The sequence below is a fragment of the Sphaeramia orbicularis genome, chromosome 19 (genome assembly GCF_902148855.1).
Source record: "Sphaeramia orbicularis chromosome 19, fSphaOr1.1, whole genome shotgun sequence".
In the NCBI taxonomy this organism is placed as follows: Eukaryota; Metazoa; Chordata; class Actinopteri; order Kurtiformes; family Apogonidae; genus Sphaeramia; species Sphaeramia orbicularis.
Window position 1 is genome coordinate 22,864,616 of NC_043975.1, and position 19,010 is coordinate 22,883,625.

At 36.6% G+C, this 19,010-nt stretch overlaps 1 protein-coding gene across 4 annotated transcripts in view; it reads left to right on the forward strand.

Moving 5' to 3' along the window:
• Positions 1–19,010, forward strand: part of sdk2b (sidekick cell adhesion molecule 2b) — a 922,804-nt gene that overhangs the window by 701,194 nt on the left and 202,600 nt on the right. For all 4 annotated transcript variants that reach the window (XM_030121445.1, XM_030121446.1, XM_030121447.1 and 1 more), the window contains exon 5: positions 18,156–18,289. In XM_030121445.1, the coding sequence (XP_029977305.1) occupies positions 18,156–18,289 (134 nt within the window). The remainder of the gene's footprint in view (positions 1–18,155; positions 18,290–19,010) is intronic.

Below are 19,010 nucleotides of genomic sequence, written 5' to 3' on the forward strand. Positions count from 1 at the left end.
TTTGGGTCACCCTGTAATTTTAAAAAAAATGAAAATTTCATTATTGTTTCTTAAATGACATGTTTTAAGGTTTCAATTACTATGAATAAAATATTTTTCTTCCATCACTCTTGGTTTTATTGGATTGTTAAAAAGTTCCCGTTTTTTTTGTGTCACCCTGTACTTTCTAGTGAAGATATATGGGACCGGTTTTGTGTTAGCAACGAGCGTCTAATGATGTGGATGAACAGTTGCATTGTGGGACATGCTAACTGAAGCGCTGTACATTCTAGCGCTTAAGGCAGTGTTTTTCAACCTTGGGGTCACCTGAAATTTCTAGTAATTGATAAAAAAAAAAAATTACAAATAAAAAACTTACTACTACAAAATATATGGAGAGTTGAGAGAGACAATCACAAAAAAATAACAGACATGACAAACTGTGAAGCTGAAACTGAAGCACTGTGGTTCTGTTTATCTGTCAAATGTTCATTGTGGTCAGTTTCAGATGCTGCAGCTCTTTCATAATTCATAGTTTGAGTTCTTGTTTGTTCAGTATTAATTGTCAGCCTTGTAAATCCAAGCTGGACTGACTGTACATATCCTGACCAAGGAAAATCAAATTCTCACTTTGTGCAGTAGTCTACACCTGGCTTTTCTGCGTCCGTCCATAATAATAAACATTATATAGACTAAATGTCGTCTAAAGTTAATGCTTATGTGCAACACAGTATAGCAAACTATTATATGATCAAAAACAAATTAATTTTAGCAAAAAAATGTCTGGGGTTGCCAGAAATTTGTGATGTTAACGCTTTCATGCACAGTGGTCACTCCAGTGGACAGTTCTTCTCCAGCTGTTCTCTTGTATATAAGTGGGTTTTGTTGTTTTAGTTCCATATCACGCAACATTTTCAACAACGCACCAACTTCTGCAACTGTTTTTACTGTCAACACCTTCTAAAAAAACCTGAATATTTGGGTCTTTCATGCAGCTACTTGTTATGAATCTCTTCCAAGTCTGCCATCGTTATGAAAGTGGAATATTTGATGCTGACTAATAAATGAATTTTTCCACTTATTTTTATTTTTTTTTTTTTTTCTTTTCTTTTTCGCACATGTACTGACAGAGGTGCTAGATCAGTAGGGGTGCATGTAGGGATATCTTGTTATCTTAGCGGTGTGAGTATTTTTCGTTGCTTAGAACATCAAAGATGATCTTTAACAGCCTTCAGATGTCTGTATTTGACATTTTGGGGTGGGAGAAAAGATTATCTTTCTCTTTTCTTCAGCGAGGATGCTTTTCTGAACACTCAACCAACCACAAGCGCCGGGGAAACAGAATGTGAACAGTGAGCCACAAATCTCTAGTTCAAGCCCCTGGTGAGAAAACAAGTGGCTGTTTTCATGAGCAACACTCCCTTACCTCCTCTCATCTCTCCCACTCCTCCATCTCTCTTTCTATCCCCAGGAGCTGTGGTGTTTTTTTTTTTTTTTTTTTTTTTTATTACAGGTCTATTGAGCAGTAGCGCATGCAGCTTAGTGCTTTCTTTCACCTTTATTCCTCTCTGGCTTCCTTCCTTTCTTTCTGGCTTCGCCTTCATCTGCTGCTGGCTGTGGTTTGACTCATACCGTTGCCAGCCATGTGAGCCGCTTGATCCCGCCGACCTCTCTCTCTCTCACGGGGGAGGCCATCACCAGACTGGGGCCATTTGTCTGCGTGTAATGGAGGTCTGAGGCTGTAGAGCGAGGTTAGGCCCCTCACGGCCCAGTGGAGGGGGACAGCCACGACAGATGCCAAAACAGTCCCCGTTGTATGTGTGTGTGTGTGTGTGTGTGTGTGTGTGTGTGTTAGAACAGGATCAGCTCTGTCACACTATGTCAGCACTACATTAACATGATGAAATATGCACAAACCAAGGTTAGAATAGTTTGGGATTTTTCATTATACAGGGTGGGGAAGCAAAATTTACAATGAACATTTAGTTGTTTTTTCTCAGCAGGCACTACGTCAATTGTTTTGAAACCAAACATATATTGATGTCATAATCATACCTAACACTATTATCCATACCTTTTCAGAAACTTTTGCCCATATGAGTAATCAGGAAACGTCAAAGAGTGTGTGATTTGCTGAATGCACTCGTCACACCAAAGGAGATTTCAAAAATAGTTGGAGTGTCCATAAAGACTGTTTATAATGGAAAGAAGACAATGACTATGAGCAAAACTATTACCAGAAAGTCTGGAAGTGGAGGAAGCAAGAAAAAACCTACCAAAGCTTTTATTAAAGCTCTCAAATCCAAAATCCTAAAGGATCCAACCAAATGCATGAGAAAAATGGCAAGTGAACTTGAGGTAGACAACAAGAGCGTTAGAAATGCAGTAAAATATGATTTGAAGATTTAAATTCTCATGACTTTCAATAAACTAATTGGTCATACACTGTCTTTCAATCCCTGCCTCAAAATATTGTACATTTTGCTTCCCCACCCTGTAGTTTAGTTTGATTTAGTTTGGACTTTTTTTTTTTTTTTTTTTTATCTAATTCAGTTCATTTTAATTCGTTTTTAGAGCAGGTTTGCTAGTTAGCTTACCGGCCAACGTCATGCGGTGTCTGTCATGTGTTACAAAAATTTCAATCGTCTTCTTCTCCGAAACTACAATTCCGATTGACTTCAAACTTTTTTTTTTTTTTTTTTTTTTTGAACTTTTTATTTAGATTTTTGCACAATATACAGGGTGGGGAAGCAAAATTTACAATATTTTGAGGCAGGGATTGAAAGACAGTGTATGACCAATTAGTTTATTGAAAGTCATGAGAATTTATTTGCCACAAAAAAATTGACATAATAGAACATGTTTTTATTCTATGTGTCCTCCTTCTTTCTCAATAACTGCCTTCACACACTTCCTGAAACTTGTGCAAGTGTTCCTCAAATATTCAGGTGACAACTTCTCCCATTCTTCTTTAATAGTATCTTTAAGAAAGTCGACATTGCTGTGTGATGTTCTATTGGTAGCATGTTCTAAAACGCCCCAAATAGCAGAATGCAGAGGGTTTAGATCTGGGCTAGAAGGCGACCATAAACATGATTCCCAAAAATTGCTAAAGTTGGATTTGTTGCTGTTGTCAACAAGTGTTTTGGTGTTCTTGTGTAAGATTTTAACTTCAAATCATATTTTACTGCATTTCTAACTGTCTTGTTGTCTACCTCAAGTTCAATTACCATTTTTCTCATGGATTTGGTTGGATCCTTTAGGATTTTGGATTTGAGAGCTTTAATAAAAGCTTTGGTACGTTTTGTGTTGCACAAACCAAGGTTATAATAGTTTGGGATTTTTCATTATAGTTTAGTTTTATTTAGTTTGGACTTTTTTTTTTTTTTTTCATCTAATTCAGTTCGTTTTAATTCGGTTTTAGAGCAGGTTTGCTAGTTAGCTTACCGGCCAACGTCATGCGGTGTCCGTCGTCTGTCGTCATCTGTTACAAATATTTCAGTCGTCGTCTTGTCCGAAACTACAATTCCGATTGACTTCAAACTTTTTTTTTTTTGAAAAAGACTTTTTCAGTCAAATCTATCATTGACTGAACATAAACCAAGTGTTTCCATCTACTGTCACTGATCAAACTTATCACCCTTTAGAGGGGAGTGAACTGAATTTACAGTTTATTTCCAGGCATGCTGGTAAAAACTGGACAGGTTTCTGCGCAATCACTAAAATCTGAATTTAAGGGGTAGGCACACCACTATGATATGATGATATGTGACAGTTGTGATCTGTTTTGCAACTTTTTCCAAGATGATGTGAAATGTGAAAACCTGAAGATATTTGACAGTAAATTCAGTCCATTTTTAACCCATAAAGACCCAGCGCTATTTTTTTGTCAGTTCCCAAATGCTGTTTTTCTGTATATCTAACCTTTCTTAAGTGATTTATCGCCATTTATTATAATATTGTCCTCTGTATTTTGCTTTTTATCGGTATAAATTAGGTATTTTTCTGTATTTAATTATTGATTATTGAAGATGTCCACTGGTGAAAAAAGCTCTGATGAAGACCAGAGGTTGCAACACTTTGGCTGTATTTTAAATGATTACCATGGAGAAAAAAAAGGCATTTTATTTTTACACAAATCCTACAGTGTGCCTTGGAATATTTTTTGAAATCTTGCATGTTAATGCTTGACTCCAAATAGTAAGACACACCACAAGTTTCCAAAGAGCACCTGTGGATAATCCCCAAAAGACCCAGGAGCACTTCCACTTTGTTGGTTTAGAGAATTGGAATTTTCTGTCAGTGATTTAATGGTTCAGGCATTATAGGGTTAACAGATCAGCTACAGGTCACATATGGGTGAAAAAAATCTGAATTGGGCCAAAAAAAAAATCAGATTTGAATCACATTTGCCTGCAGTGTGAACGTAGCCTAATTGTTTGTGCTGCTTCTTGTCCTGGGGTCAGAGGTCACACCGAACAGTTTAATTGAACCTTTAGAACCCGTTTAGTCCAGGTTTTTATGTGTGTTTCAAGGCTGTGAATATATTTCCCATATTTTCTTGTACAGTCTACTCTCGTTATACCGCCAACTTCCGTTCACGGCCAAATTGGCGGTATAGCGAAAATGGCGTTACAACGGGTTGCATCCATAATGTGCATGTCTTTACTATATGATGTCTATGCTGCCTCCGTTAACCCGTTCTAATTGCGTTTCTAAATAAATCTTGATTCTGTTATGTTGTAAGGGATCATTTAAAGTGGGGAAACATTTTAAGCATTATTATACCGTGTCGGGAAATGACACCCCATCATCTTGAGGCTTTGGCTTAATCCCACGTCCTCTTCCCGACATCCTGACCTACTGAGTGTTCTGCGATAAATGAACGGTGGCCGTTCCGTAGACCTACTCGTAGCTTGTCGCGATCAGCGTCTGGCGCGTTTGTTTCAGTGCATTGTTAAAATTTATGTGTACTTGATGGCAATCACGCTGGCGGTATAACGGTCGGGAAATCAATGGTATAAGTGTTGTTTGTGCATGGAACTGGGCTGGCGGATGGCGATAGGCGGAAATGGCGGTAGCTAATGGAATAATGCATTGGGGATTTTTGTGCAATGGTTTTGGTCGGCGGTGAGCGAAAATGGCGGTATAACGGCGGGCGTTTTAACGAGAGTAGACGGTAGCATCTGAAGAAAAGAGAATGAAAAAAATGTATGTATGCTCATTTCAACCCTGGAAAAACGACAAAGATAAGGTGGCCTTAAGACTCTTCCACAGTACTGTAGACACACTATAAGGTATAAACTTACTAATTAGTGCTGTTTCCCCAGTTTGGCAGGCTAGCTTACAGACCATACAGTCCAATACACAAAATAATACTATACAATACAGTGTAGTCTGATGGAAACTGGGTGATGGGTGTGTGTTAAAAAAGTTAAAATAATAAACAGCATAAATCCAAAAAGTTCATAAGTAGAATACATAAAGTTAAAAATTAAAACCATTTCAGTGTGGCAGTATTAAAAAAGTTCATGTCTTTGCGAAAAGGTATGTAATTTGTTGAGAGTTCATGCATTGTAGGTTGAAGAGTTAAAGTGTTTACAGTGTTTATTAAAGAGTTCATTTAAAATAAAAGGGTAAATGCATTAAAAAAGGGATATTAAGTTACATTTTACTAAATATGGTATCGAAGACAAAATAGAGCTGTAGTTTAAAGAAAAGTTAATATTTGTAAGAGATTACACAATTAACAAAGACCCAGGGTAGCTACCCCCGTTAACCCCGTAAAGCCTGAACCATTAAATCATTGACAGAAAATTCCAGTTCTTTGAAACTGGAGCCTTTATTGGTCCTTCTGAACAATCCAAAAAATGTTTTTTCAATTATCAATTTCCATGTATGAGTTTCAATTCTGTATCATATTTGATACATTAGGTCTCAATACTCAGATATTATTATTTTTGAACAAACAAAAACACTGTAAAAAAAAAAAAAAAAAAAAATCTGTAATTTAACAGAATTTTCACTGTTTATGTTACAGATTTTTCCTGTATTTTTAAAATACAGGAAAATATCAATGAAATTACAAAAACAGACTGTGATTTTACATGTCAAATGTAAAATAACATGAAAAAGCTGTACCTGTAAATACCGATAAAATTTCCATTTTTTTTTTTTAAAGAATTTTTTTCTTTTGTCACAGAAAAATACAGTTAAAATACATTTGCAAATGTATTGTAATTTCACAAATATTTCTTTTCCATTCATGAGATTAAACTGTTAATTTAAAGTTTAGTACTGTAAAAAAAGTAATAAAATGAGATAAAATTACTGACAATTAACCGTAAAAGAAGTATTTATTCTGTAAGTTTAACAAGACTTGTTTGTTAATTGACAAATATCTTGTGTAATTATGGGAGGTTTCACAACAAAAATGTTGAATAAATAATGAATAAATTTTTGTGAATGTATAACATGTATAAGCACTGATAAACTGTCAAAATACAGTTTTTATCATTGGATTTTAAAATTTAGTCTCATTGAAAATTATTGACGTATATATTTATTGGTAATTTAATTGTTTTAATACATGTAAATATTCTTTATTAAACATTAAAAAGTAAAAAAAAAAGAAAAAAAAAGCAAAATCTCATGTAAAGTTAGGGCAAAAAACTGTATTTTAATTATGGGAAATTACTGTATTTTTATGAGATGGTTATTTTCCATTATTTAACAGTATTACAGTATTTTTTCGGTACCCCTGCTGCCGGAATATTACCGTTTTTTTACAGTTTTTTTTTTTTTTTTTTTTTTTTTTTTTATACAGTGTAATAGAACATAAACATGTCTAACAAATTGGTAATTCCTTTTCAAAATTGCCAAAGTTCTGCCTCCTTCCTCATTAATGATAATCTTGTAGTGTCACTGGAAAGGCCTCTGGTGAACGAATTCCTCCCCCTGGTGGATTATCTGTGTATTACATGTATCTAATTGTATACATCAGGTTTTTCAAGAAATAAAATATCACACTGATCATGTAGAGGGCTTCAAAACTCATGTATCAAATATGATACGTTTGGTGTTATAGGGTTAAAGCCTGATGAGCTAAGGGGCGCTACAACAATACAACAGAATAATGCTAACAGGTTATGAAGCTATAGAGTTTTCCCATGTTCAGCACAAGCCTGGTACTTTAGTTTTAATGCATTTAGAGGGAGTTATCAGTTATTTTTATATCGCATCACTGACTGCATCAAGGTTGATTTCAACCTAAATGCATCGGACAGAAATACACAGAAAACACGACCCCCCGGGTGCTTCCATCAGTGTATATATAAAACATACATGAGGAGCAGACAAGACTGGGGAGAAAATGTTATGAGTTTTCGTGCTAAAATTGAAAACTGATTTACACATTAGAGCAAAGTTAATGTTTTTCCTTTTTTTTTTTTGGCTTTTTTTTTGGGCTTTTTTTTTTTTTTTTGCACATAACATGAGCTTCAGTTACATTTGCATGGAAAAACCTAAGAGAAATGTCCTTCAGGGAGTTAGTTTTTACTTTCATACTTTAAGGAGCGACTTCTTTGCTTTTACTTGAGCAAAGAAATTCCATACTTTTATTTATTTATTTATTTATTTTCTTCTTCTACTTGAGCAAAGAGAATGTATGTATTTTTGGCACCCCGTTGTTAAGCATGGACTGCAAAATACAGAGTTAAGGGACTATGTTTTTTTAATTAACGGAGCCGCTCTTGATCATTGTTTATTTAATTTTACTATGATTGGATTTATTAGTATTAATCAGAGTTAGTGAAGGGAAGCAGCTAGCGGCTTGAATTAGATATTTAAAGTTACATCTCTCAAACATAAATCCCTCTCATCATCGTGGAATCAAATGCTATTGGATCATTATAAGGGTTGGCAGTCATTAAAAACCCAACGCCGATGCTAAACATAAATAAACTGATCCTGAAGAAAGTAATTGCATATGATGCAAATGTATGCTTTTTGCTCCGAGGAAGAAGTGGAGATGCACATGAAGCTGCACAGTTGGCCCAGACATTTGTGAACAGCTGTCCAGGCTGCCAGACTCTCCAGTGGACCGCGGATCTTTCTGGAGAATAATAATGCCAAAAATTGGGTTGGAATAAAACGAGAACAGATTCAAAGATGCAGCAATAAACAAAAAAAAAGAAGAAGAAGAAGGAGGAGGAGGAGGAGGAAGTAGACGGAGAGAGAGGCATGCTCACACATATCTGATTTGCCCAAATTTCGCAGCTCTGTGGTTTGATAAATCCCTGCACCATGTTGGAAACGTGCTAAGCCGTTGTTACCAGCAAGCCTCTGACAGCTGCTCGCAACACCACCGAGAGAGACCGGGGGAGCTGAATTAGATGGACTGAGATGCACGAGACAGATAAAAAAAAGCAAAGAATTTCATAAAACAAGGAAAAGCTCCAGGAAGGTGGTAACACAAAAAAAATAAAAAATAAATAAAAAAAATCCATTAGCCCCTTTTTATCTGAATTCCTATCTTCTACTCGCCACTGCTTTGATATATATGCAAAACAATTCAGAATAATTGGCTTAATTTTAATTTCTTTCTGCGTTATGTGTTCTGTGATGGTCAGGTGAACACAGGGAGAGGTTGGATCTACAGCAGGGGTGTCAAACTCATTATAGTTCAGGGGCCACATTTGGCAAAATCTGATCTGCAGTGGGCCGAACCAGTAAAATAATAACATAATAATGTATAAATAATGTCAATTCCAAACTTTTCTCTATGTTTTAGAGCGAAAAACGTATATTTACATTGTGAAAAAGTTTACATCTACAAACTATCCTTTCAAAAGATGTGAATAACATGAACAAACTGAAAAGATAAGTGTAATTTTAACAATATTCCGCCTCAGTTTATCATTTACACATGTAACTTATAACTTTCAGATCACAGTGGATCTACAAATACATAAAACATCTTGTTAAAATTGTACATACTTCTCTTAAGACATTTCAGGTTGTTCCTATTTGTTCAGGTTATTCACTTTTTTTTGCAAAATTATACTTTTTTTAGTGGAAAGACATGAAAATATGTACATTTACAAACAGAAAAATTTGGAGTTGTCATTATTTGTATGTTTTTATGATAGTATTTTACTGAATCCTGCCCACTTGAGATTGAATTGGTCTGAATTTTGGAACCTGAACTAAAAGGATTGTAAATATCTTATTTTTGCATTTCACAAATTCATCCCAAGGGCCAGACTGGACCCTTTGGCGGGCCAGATTTGGCCCCCGGGCCGCATGTTTGACACCTGTGATTTCCAGAATAGGCAAAAAAAAAAAAAAATAAGCAGAAAACTTTCATCACCCCCCCCGTCCCCCCCCCCCCGTCCAGAAGCTCTGATTACAAGCTGAGAGGAGAGAATATTCAGCAGGAGAGCACATTAAAATCAGCTAACGGAGGAAAATTGCCTCTCGCTCGTACTAACTTTGATGAAATCAGGACTTGCTGTGTGTGCGTGTAGGTGTGTGTGTGTGTGTGTGTGTGTGTCTGAAAGGAGTGAAACATTCGCTCGAGGGCCGTCATTCGTCATCATGTTATTTAAGACATAATAAAATGCCCTACAAAGGTCTGATTGTGTGTTTTCATGGACTTTGTATTGTGCAGGTAATCTGTTATTTGGTGACATTAGGTGAGTCCAGATGAAGTGAAATGATTGTTTCTCACATCCACGATAACCTGTGAGGAAATTTCTATACCAAGGGTGTCAAATTTTAGTTCAGAGGGCAATATGATCTCAAATGGGCCGCACCAGTAAAATAATAATAATGTAATATCTTGGAAATAATGTCAACTTTGATATTTTCTCCATTATTTAGTAAAAAATAAAATAAAATTACTTAAAGAAAATGTTCACACCTACACACATGAACAACCTCATCTTTAAAAAAACAGAAGTGTAGTTTTAACAGTATTATGTCTCAGTTTATAATCTACACATGTGCATTACAATACATTTCAGGTTGTTCATATTTGTTCAGGTTATTGAAATTTTTGTGAAAAAATAGTTTGTAAGTGTAAAGATTATTATGTATTTTTTTAACAGTAAAAGAAAAAGAAAAATTTAGAATTGTCATTATTTATAGTTTGTTATGATAGTATTTTACTGACCCATTTGAGATGTGGCCCCAGTACTAAAATCATTTTGAGACCCTTGATTGTTAGCATCTTCGGTGTAATTTTTAGACTTTGCAAATTCATTCCACAGGCCGGATTGGTGCCTTTGATGGGCCGGTTTTGGCCCACAGGCCACATGTTTGACACCAGTGCTTCAGAGCATCAAGTGGTGTGGAACTGAATGAATGAAGTAGCGATAATTTTAATAGTTATGATAAAACTAATAATAATAATCCTGGGAAAATCTGTGATAAGCCTGGGAAGAACTTCCATTTTAAATATTTTAATAAAGTTCTTCCCAGGATTATCACAGATTTTCCCAGGATTATCTCTGGACCTGCTGCGGTGGTCCTGCCTCTCTCCTGCCTTCATCATCATCACTCACCTATCTTCAGCTGCCTCCATGTGTCTCCCCCTACTCCCCCCTTCTCCCCCTCTCCCCCAGTCTCTATCTCTATCGCTCTCTCTTTCTTTACCCTCTCTCTTTAACCCCAACTGGTCAAGGCACACGTCCATCCTCCAGGAGTCTGGGTCTGCTCCAGGTTTCTGCTGTTCAAGGGAAGTTTTTCCTCGCCACTGTCTCCAGTCACAAGTGTTTACTCCTGGAGGATTCTGTTGGGTTTCTGTAAATTGGCTTAGAGTCTGGTTTTGACCAACTCTATATATAAAGTGTCATGAGATAACTTTTTTTTTTGCGATCTGGCGCTATATAAATAAAATTTGATTGATTGAGTGATTTAATTGGTTTTCCCCTGTAAGTCGCTTTGGAAAAAAGCGTCTGCCAAATGCATAAACATAAACATAAAACTTTATACCTGACAGAACACTCGATTGTTTTGGGTAGAAGTGGACTTTAGATTTAGTTTGACTAGTTTGAGCACAGTGAGGGAAAACAATGAAGTGCTTATATGTTGTAAAAGACACCTTTTACAGTATTTTATGTTCTCAAAGTTTGGCGGGTGATTGTACATGACAACCAGCAGCTAACGTTCAACTATTCATCCTAATATTCAGCTTCTTAAACGACAGGTAAAGAACTTATGTACCAAGTAGAGTCCCTCTTTTAGAAAGGTCCAGGGAAGTCACCGGGGATTCATCCAGTGCTTTGGACACTTCCGTTCTTCCCGTATCCCTGAAGGGATCCATAATTCATAGCTGTGCGTCCAGGATGTCACCGCTCTAGCGAGCTAGCATTAAATATTTACCACAGATCATAAGCTGCAGCCATTCAGGCCTGCCAGCCCCTTTAGGAAGACTGTTTTCAGTCTCGGCATACACTGAGAATCCCAAATGAGCCCGGAGACAGAGTTGGCTCGTAGATATTTGAAAATCAATCCGTCTGTTGATGGATCTTATAAGTCATCACTGTAAATGCTATCAGCAAAAAGCAGTGTTGTGCAAGTTACTTCCAAACTGTAATACATTACAGAATACTTGTTAAGGTTATGTAAAAGTAATTACCTTACAATATTACTGTCTCAGAATTGTAATGCATTACATGACTACTGTATTACTTTTGAGTTACATACAGACTCTCATCATAAATTGCATGTGTGCAGTAGAACCCAACGCCTTCAGTAGAAGAGTTAGGAGAGTCTTGGGACGCATACATTTGTGCCCCAAAATACATGTCAATCAATCAATCAATCAATCAATCAAATTTTATTTATATATTGCCACATCATAACTAAAGTTATCTCATGACATTTTACATATAGAGCCGGTCAAAACCAGACTCTAAGCCAATTTACAGAAACCCAACAGAATCCTCCAGGAGTAAACACTTGTGACTAGTGACAGTGGAAGGAAAAACTTTCTTTTAACAAGCAGAAACCTGGAGCAGACCCAGACTCCTGGAGGATGGATGTCTGCCTAGACCAGTTAGGGTTAAAGGAAGGTAAAGGAAGAGAAAAAGAAAGGGGGGGGGGGGGGGGGACATGGATGCACAGCAAACTGAACTAGAACTGTTAAAAAGTAGATCAGCTGGAGCTAGTATAATGACCAATAGCTACAACAAATGTCCATAACTGTTAATACTACTACTACAAGTATAAGTACAGGGTGACACAAAAAAATGGGAACTTTTTAACAATCCAATAAAACCAAGAGTGATGGAAGAAAAATATTTTATTCATAGTAATTGAAACCTTAAACATGCCATTTAAGAAACAATGATGGAATTTTCATTTTTAAAAAAAAATTACTTCCTGTAGATGGCGTCCTCCTGTACGAATGCATTCTTGAAATCTGCTGTTGAGATTCCTCATTGACCGCTGCAACATCTCAGCTGGGATACTGTGAATTTCATCCTGAATTCTCTGTTTTAACTCATCCAGAGTTCTTGGTCGAGTCGTGTACACTTTACTCTTGAGATAGCCCCACAAGAAAAAATCACACGAGTACTTCTTGGTCATCCCGTTGGTTTCTTCTTTAGGGCAGATCCAGTCTCTTCAAAGTTATTAATCCAACATTTTATCGCATGTTTTGATGGAATAGCACCATGACGTCCTAAGTAGTAAAAAAATCGGAACTCCCTCTGTGCAGCTGTCAAACTATCACCGTTTTTATAAAACATTTTTATGGCTAACGCATGCTGTTGCCCGTTCCACTGATCCATGGTTACTAAAATGGGGGTGTGTTTACTTGCTCAAGGTCACTGTCTCTCAGTGCTGCCACTTGCTCATGTCTGCCAATACGCACTTCAAAAATTCCCGTTTTTTTGGGTCACCCTGTATTAACAGTGGATGTACTACTACTGTATCTGTTAGTACAAATAATACAAACCTCTACCATTTGTCTAACTGTATAATAAACATAATCACAACAATATGGATGAGTGAGTGATAACGACGATGAAGGCAGGAGAGAGGCAGGACCACAGCAGTAGGTCCAGAGATGATCCAGGAAAAAAATGTTTAAGGATAGTTTAGTAAGTAACGCTACGGTTGACGATTTTCGAATCCCAGCAGGAACGTTTGCTTTTTTTTTCAACATTTTACATGTTCAAACAGGGGATGCGGCACCGAGGATGCTGGTAGATAAATCCGCAATCGATATAGAATTCTAACTAGTCATAGAAACGTTAGCTTACCTCGTCGTTGCTGATCACAGGAATCATGCTAACTAGCTTCTGTAAAGCAGGGTTAGGGTTAGTAATGAGCATACGTCCATGTGGACAATGGACTGTCTTCTGCCGTCTTCACCCATTGGCTGAACACCGACAGGAAATAGAACTTTCCTGCTGCATTTTTGATTCCTTCAGGTCTCACAATCTCGCTGTTTTTTTGTTTGTTTGTTTTTACATTTGAGCAGTTAAATTATGGGTGAAAAGTGTGTTGTAATACAAGTGCTATTGAACATGTACAGAGAAAAACATTGCGGAAAATTGATTAGTAATGCCTTATACTACTGCGTTATAGCAAAAAGTAATCTGTTACTGTAATGCATTATTTTTGTAATGAAAAGTAACAGCATCCTATTTTCAGAGTTATCTTTTTTCTGCCCTTCCTGGCCATGAAAGAAGAGCTGTTTCTTTTATGTGTACGCCGGGTGCGCTTTTTATTAAGTTTATTTATTCTTTTTTTTTTTTTAATTTCGGTATTATTTAAATTTCGTTTTTTGCCTGTTTTCTCATTTGCTCTCTTACTCCTTTGATAGAGCACAGCAGGTACTTGGATCACCCACTGACTGAGATGAAGGTCAAATTGGATTAATAAGTGGATGGTGAAATGAAGTGTGGGAGACACGGAAGACATCTTTAGAAATCAAACAGAAACATGCAGCTCAAACGGCTGATGTACCACGGCTTTACTTGTTTTTGTACTCGTGTGTTACAAAAAAAAAAAAAACAAGAATTAAAGTACACCACCTCTTTTGGGTCAATCCATTACATTCTGGGGAATACTGACTTCTAGTTTGTTATTGATTACCACGATCAATGTTATTACAGATTTAGCTCTGCCAATTGTTCTGGTAACTTTAAAGAAAACACAAATGTCGCAGAATGCAGGGTTACAGTAGGTGGAAGCCAAAAAAACAGCTGAATTGTATTGATTTGTTTCTCCAGCAGTAGTTTCTGATAAAAGCAAGCATCGTGTTGAGTATTTCCTTATTTGAGAGGTGTGCACTTGTATTGGGAGGGTTACATTTAAAGTGTATTTAAGGACAGATCACAAAATAAACACCTATAAATGTCTTTTGTAACATTTAACTCAAACCATGTAGTCCGTTTACGTAATATGGATCACCTCAGCGTTGTCTCACAATAGTCGCTTTTCCATTGGACAACTGCGCAAAACTTTACCGAGATTTACTAAATGTCGAAAAAACAGAAGTGCCTAATGTTGGTTTTTCCATGAAATCACAAATGCGATGATTTGTTTATTTATTAGCACAAGATGACACGAGAAGTCATTCCATAAACATGGCGACGAATGTAAATATGGTGTTGATTTACAGATATATTCATTATTATTATTATATATTACCCCTCTGTTTCGTACTAAATTAAAAAATGATTGGGTTTCCCGGTGTGTTGACACATACCACGACATGTTTCATCTTCTTCGCTTGTTGTAACGTACGCCAACCTCTGTTTTTTTAATTCACCTGATTCTAGTTGTGAAATTGCAGTTTTGCACGATGTACCATTTGCGCTACGCCCGAAAACCACCTCTAGCCAGCGCAAAAACTTTTAATCAAAAAATGAGACTTTTGGCAAAATCGTCATTTTTCCATTAGGTAAATTTTTATGCGCAAGTTTATTTGCGCAATTTGAGGGTCAATGGAAAAGCGACTACTGTTATTGAATGTAACCTTGTTCAGTATGGATTCAAGACTCGCACATGCTTGTGTTCTTACATGAAGAATTTTGTTTTTTGGTTGTCAACATTAGATAACTTCATCTCTAAGGAAGGGGTCACCAATTCCGGTCCTCGAGGGCCGGTATCCTGCATGTTTTAGATGTATCCCTCTTCCAACACACCTGATTGAAATGATAAGCCTATCATCTAGTTCTGCAGAAGCCTGATAATGACCGTCAGGTGTGGTGGAAGAGGGAAACATCTAAAACATGCAGAATACCGGCCCTCTAGGACCAGGATCGGTGACCCCTGCTCTGAGGTAACAAGCTATGTTCTTTTTTTGGATGGCCTTTGAGCAAAGTATCATAAAGTGACCAGATGGGATGAGAACCACTAAGCTAACACTAAGCAGATCCACCTAAATTATTTATCTACCACTAACTCACGGCGGAAAAAGAGCAAAAGTAAAGGCTGCATTATTTTGTCTTACCTTTGCTGTTTTCTGATGATGACTTGGTTTTATGTGAAATTTAATGAAAGTTTGCCTGTCAGCTACTCCATCAAAATAAATTAATGGCCCAGGGCTTAACAGATCTAAACATGGCTGAAATGTAACCATAACAATTAGATGGGTCACCTAACAATTAAAAGAGAGTTAAAAAAAAAGTGACAGTAGGTGCTTTTCCATTGACCCTCAAATTGCACGAATATAACTTGATGATAATGGAAAAACCCCAATTTCGAGAAAACTCGTTTTTTTGGTGAAAAGTTTTTGCGCTGGCAAGATTTTTTTTTTTTTGGGGGGGGGGGGGTGTAGCGAAATTGGTATATCTCACAAAACTGCGATAGAAAGACCTTTTTCTGCAACTTGAGTCACGTGAACAAAAAAAACATGTTGATGGATGTTACAACAAGCAAAGAAAAAGATCATTAAAATCTATCTATCCATCCATCCATCCATCCATCCATCCATCCATCCCTCCCATCAGTATTCAGTATGGTTTTTTGGGCGTAGCAAAATCGGTATATCTCGCAAAACTGCGATGGAAAGACCTTTTTTCTCAACTACAGTCACTTGACCAAAAAACAGATGTTGACGGATGTTACAACAAACAAAAAGGAAGATCAATAAAGATCAATAAAATCTATTTATCTATGTATTTGTCTGTCCGTCCATCCATCCATCCATCCAATTAGCATTCACCATGTTTTTTTGGGCGTATAGCGAAATTGGCATATCTCGAAAAACTGCAATATCTATCTATCTATCTATCTATCTATCTATCTATCTATCTATCTATCTATCTATCTATCTATCTATCTATCTATCTATCTATCTATCTATCTATCTATCTACAGTCGCAGAAAAAAATATTAGGCCACCCTTGTTTTCTTCAATTTCTTGTTCATTTTAATGCCTGTTACAACTAAAGGTACATTTGTTTGGACAAATATAACAATAACAACAAAAATAGCTCATAAGAGTTTAATTTCAGAGCTGATATCTATCCATTTTCCTTGTTTTCTTGATAATAACCAAAATCACTTCAGTTCTTACATCAATATCTATGGCATTGTACTGACAAAAACAGTGCTTTTAGACATTCCATGTTTTCTTTTCTGTCTGTTTTAGTCACATGACGCACACAGGAGTTAGTACTTGATTGCATAACCATTGTTTCTGATGACTTTTTATGGTCTAATCATTTTTTCCGTGACTGTAGTAGTGTTATTGGAATTGAAATAGGAATTATGCACATTCACAACATGTTTCCAGTGTTTCAATATGTTAGAAAGATCAAATATATACAATAGTTCATCCATCCATCCATCTGTCCTTTCTTCCTTTCATCCTTCCTTCCTTTCATCCATCCATCCATCCCATCAGTATTCACTATGGTTTTTTGGGCGTAGCAAAATCGGTATATCTCGCAAAACTGCGATGGAAAGACCTTTTTCCGCAACTACAGTCACTTGACCAAAAAACAGATGTTGACGGATGTTACAACAAACAAAAAGGAAGATCAATAAAGATCAATAAAATCTATTTATCTATGTATTTGTCTGTCCGTCCATCCATCCATCCATCCATCCAATTAGCGTTCACCATGTTTTTTTGGGCGTATAGCGAAATTGGCATATCTCGAAAAACTGCAATATCTATCTATCTATCTATCTATCTATCTATCTATCTATCTATCTATCTATCTATCTATCTATCTATCTATCTATCTATCTATCTGTCTGTCTGTCTGTCTATCTATCTATCTACCCATCCATCCCATCGGTATTCACCAACTACAAGAAGTGGTAGTTGTTGGGATAACACCAGAGGAAAAGGCATCCAGTTGGAACGCACTATCTACCTCCAGACTGTTGAACAGACACAGATAATAAGAAAATATCGATTGTAAACATAGTCAGAGGGCTGTAACATGAGGCAGTGACGGGGGCGGAGGAGGAGGTTTTCTCCTTCACTGATTGTTACATTGACAAGGAAAAGTCCACGGGAAGATTTGATAGAGACAACAGCGCAGGGCCACTGGTATTAGCCCCTATAGACCGCCTGCTGAAAAATGGATCAGCGGTTATTTATTCAGGCATCATTTCAGCAGTCGACGAAGAAGCCATTATTGTTTCCTGCCAAAAATTGTTTGCTGCCAAAACACGGGCCACGGGAAGCAGAGGGGTACAAATAGCCAATTAAAAGCTCTGGGTTATTATGCAAGGCTATCATATTTCAGAACAGGCCATAAGGAGAAGTATGAGCAGGGGAGGTTGTCAATATTTCCACCTCGTACGCTCAGCGCCAACACATTGTTTACACATTGTAAATCGATATACCTAATGCTGCTTGAACAGCGTAATTAAAATGTTCAAATGGTTAATGCTCTTTACAGCCGTGGGATCAAATGTGGACACGGAAGCAGACTTCAAACATATTTAGCCCTAATTAGCTCATATGCTGCTTCCTTTTAAGACTAAACATGGATTATTTTTGTTGAGATGTGGTGATCTAAAAACAAAAAAAAACAAAACTCTAAAATGTGTTTTTTTTATCTTCTGTTTCCCAGGTATCCTTGACAGGCTCCTAACTTTTCATCTTTAATTTGTATCTGTCTGCAAGATCTTCAAGGTTTTGTTCTAAAAAGCCTTAAAATGACTGTTTTTCTTCTTCTTTTTTTTTGCTGCAGTGCCATCACTTTGGACAACACGCTGGTAATCCTATCCACGGTGGCTCCAGATGCCGGACGCTACTATGTTCAAGCCGTTAACGACAAGAACGGAGAGAACAAGACTAGCCAACCCATCACATTATCTGTGGAAAGTAAGTGATCACAAATACACACATACACAGTAGTGGGGAAATATCCAAAACAGAGAAAACTGAAGAAAAAGAGGCATTATTGTGCAAAATATATCATGTACTGAACATAAAATAAGCGTCTCCATCTACTGTCATTGATCCAACTCCATTGGTTTTACTGGTGAATCAATGTTGTAGAACACAGGTGTCAAACATGCGGCCCAGGGGCCAAATCCGGCCCGCCAAAGGGTCCAGTCCAGCCCTTTGGATGAATTTGTAAAATGTAAAAATTACACTGAAAACGTCAACAATCAAGGATGTTCAATCTAAAGTTGGTCAGACCACTAAAATACTATCATAATAACCTATAAATAATGGAAAAAAGCAAATTTTTTCTTTTTGTTTTAGTGTCGAAAAAGTAAAATTACACAAAAATGTTTACATTTACAGACTGGCTTTTCACCAAAAATATGAACAACCTGAAATATCTTAAGAGAAATATGTAGTATTTTAACAATATTCTGCCTATTATTAAATGTTTTGTGCATTTGTAGATCCACTGTGATCTGTAAGTTGTGATGCACATGTATAAATGATAAACTACGGTGTAATATTGTTAAAATTACACTTATTTTTCTTAAGAATTTTCAGGTTCATATTTGTTCATGTTACGTTCAAGTACGGTTCGTAGATGTCAACATTTTAATGACGGAATTTTACTTTTTTCACTCAAAAACGTAGA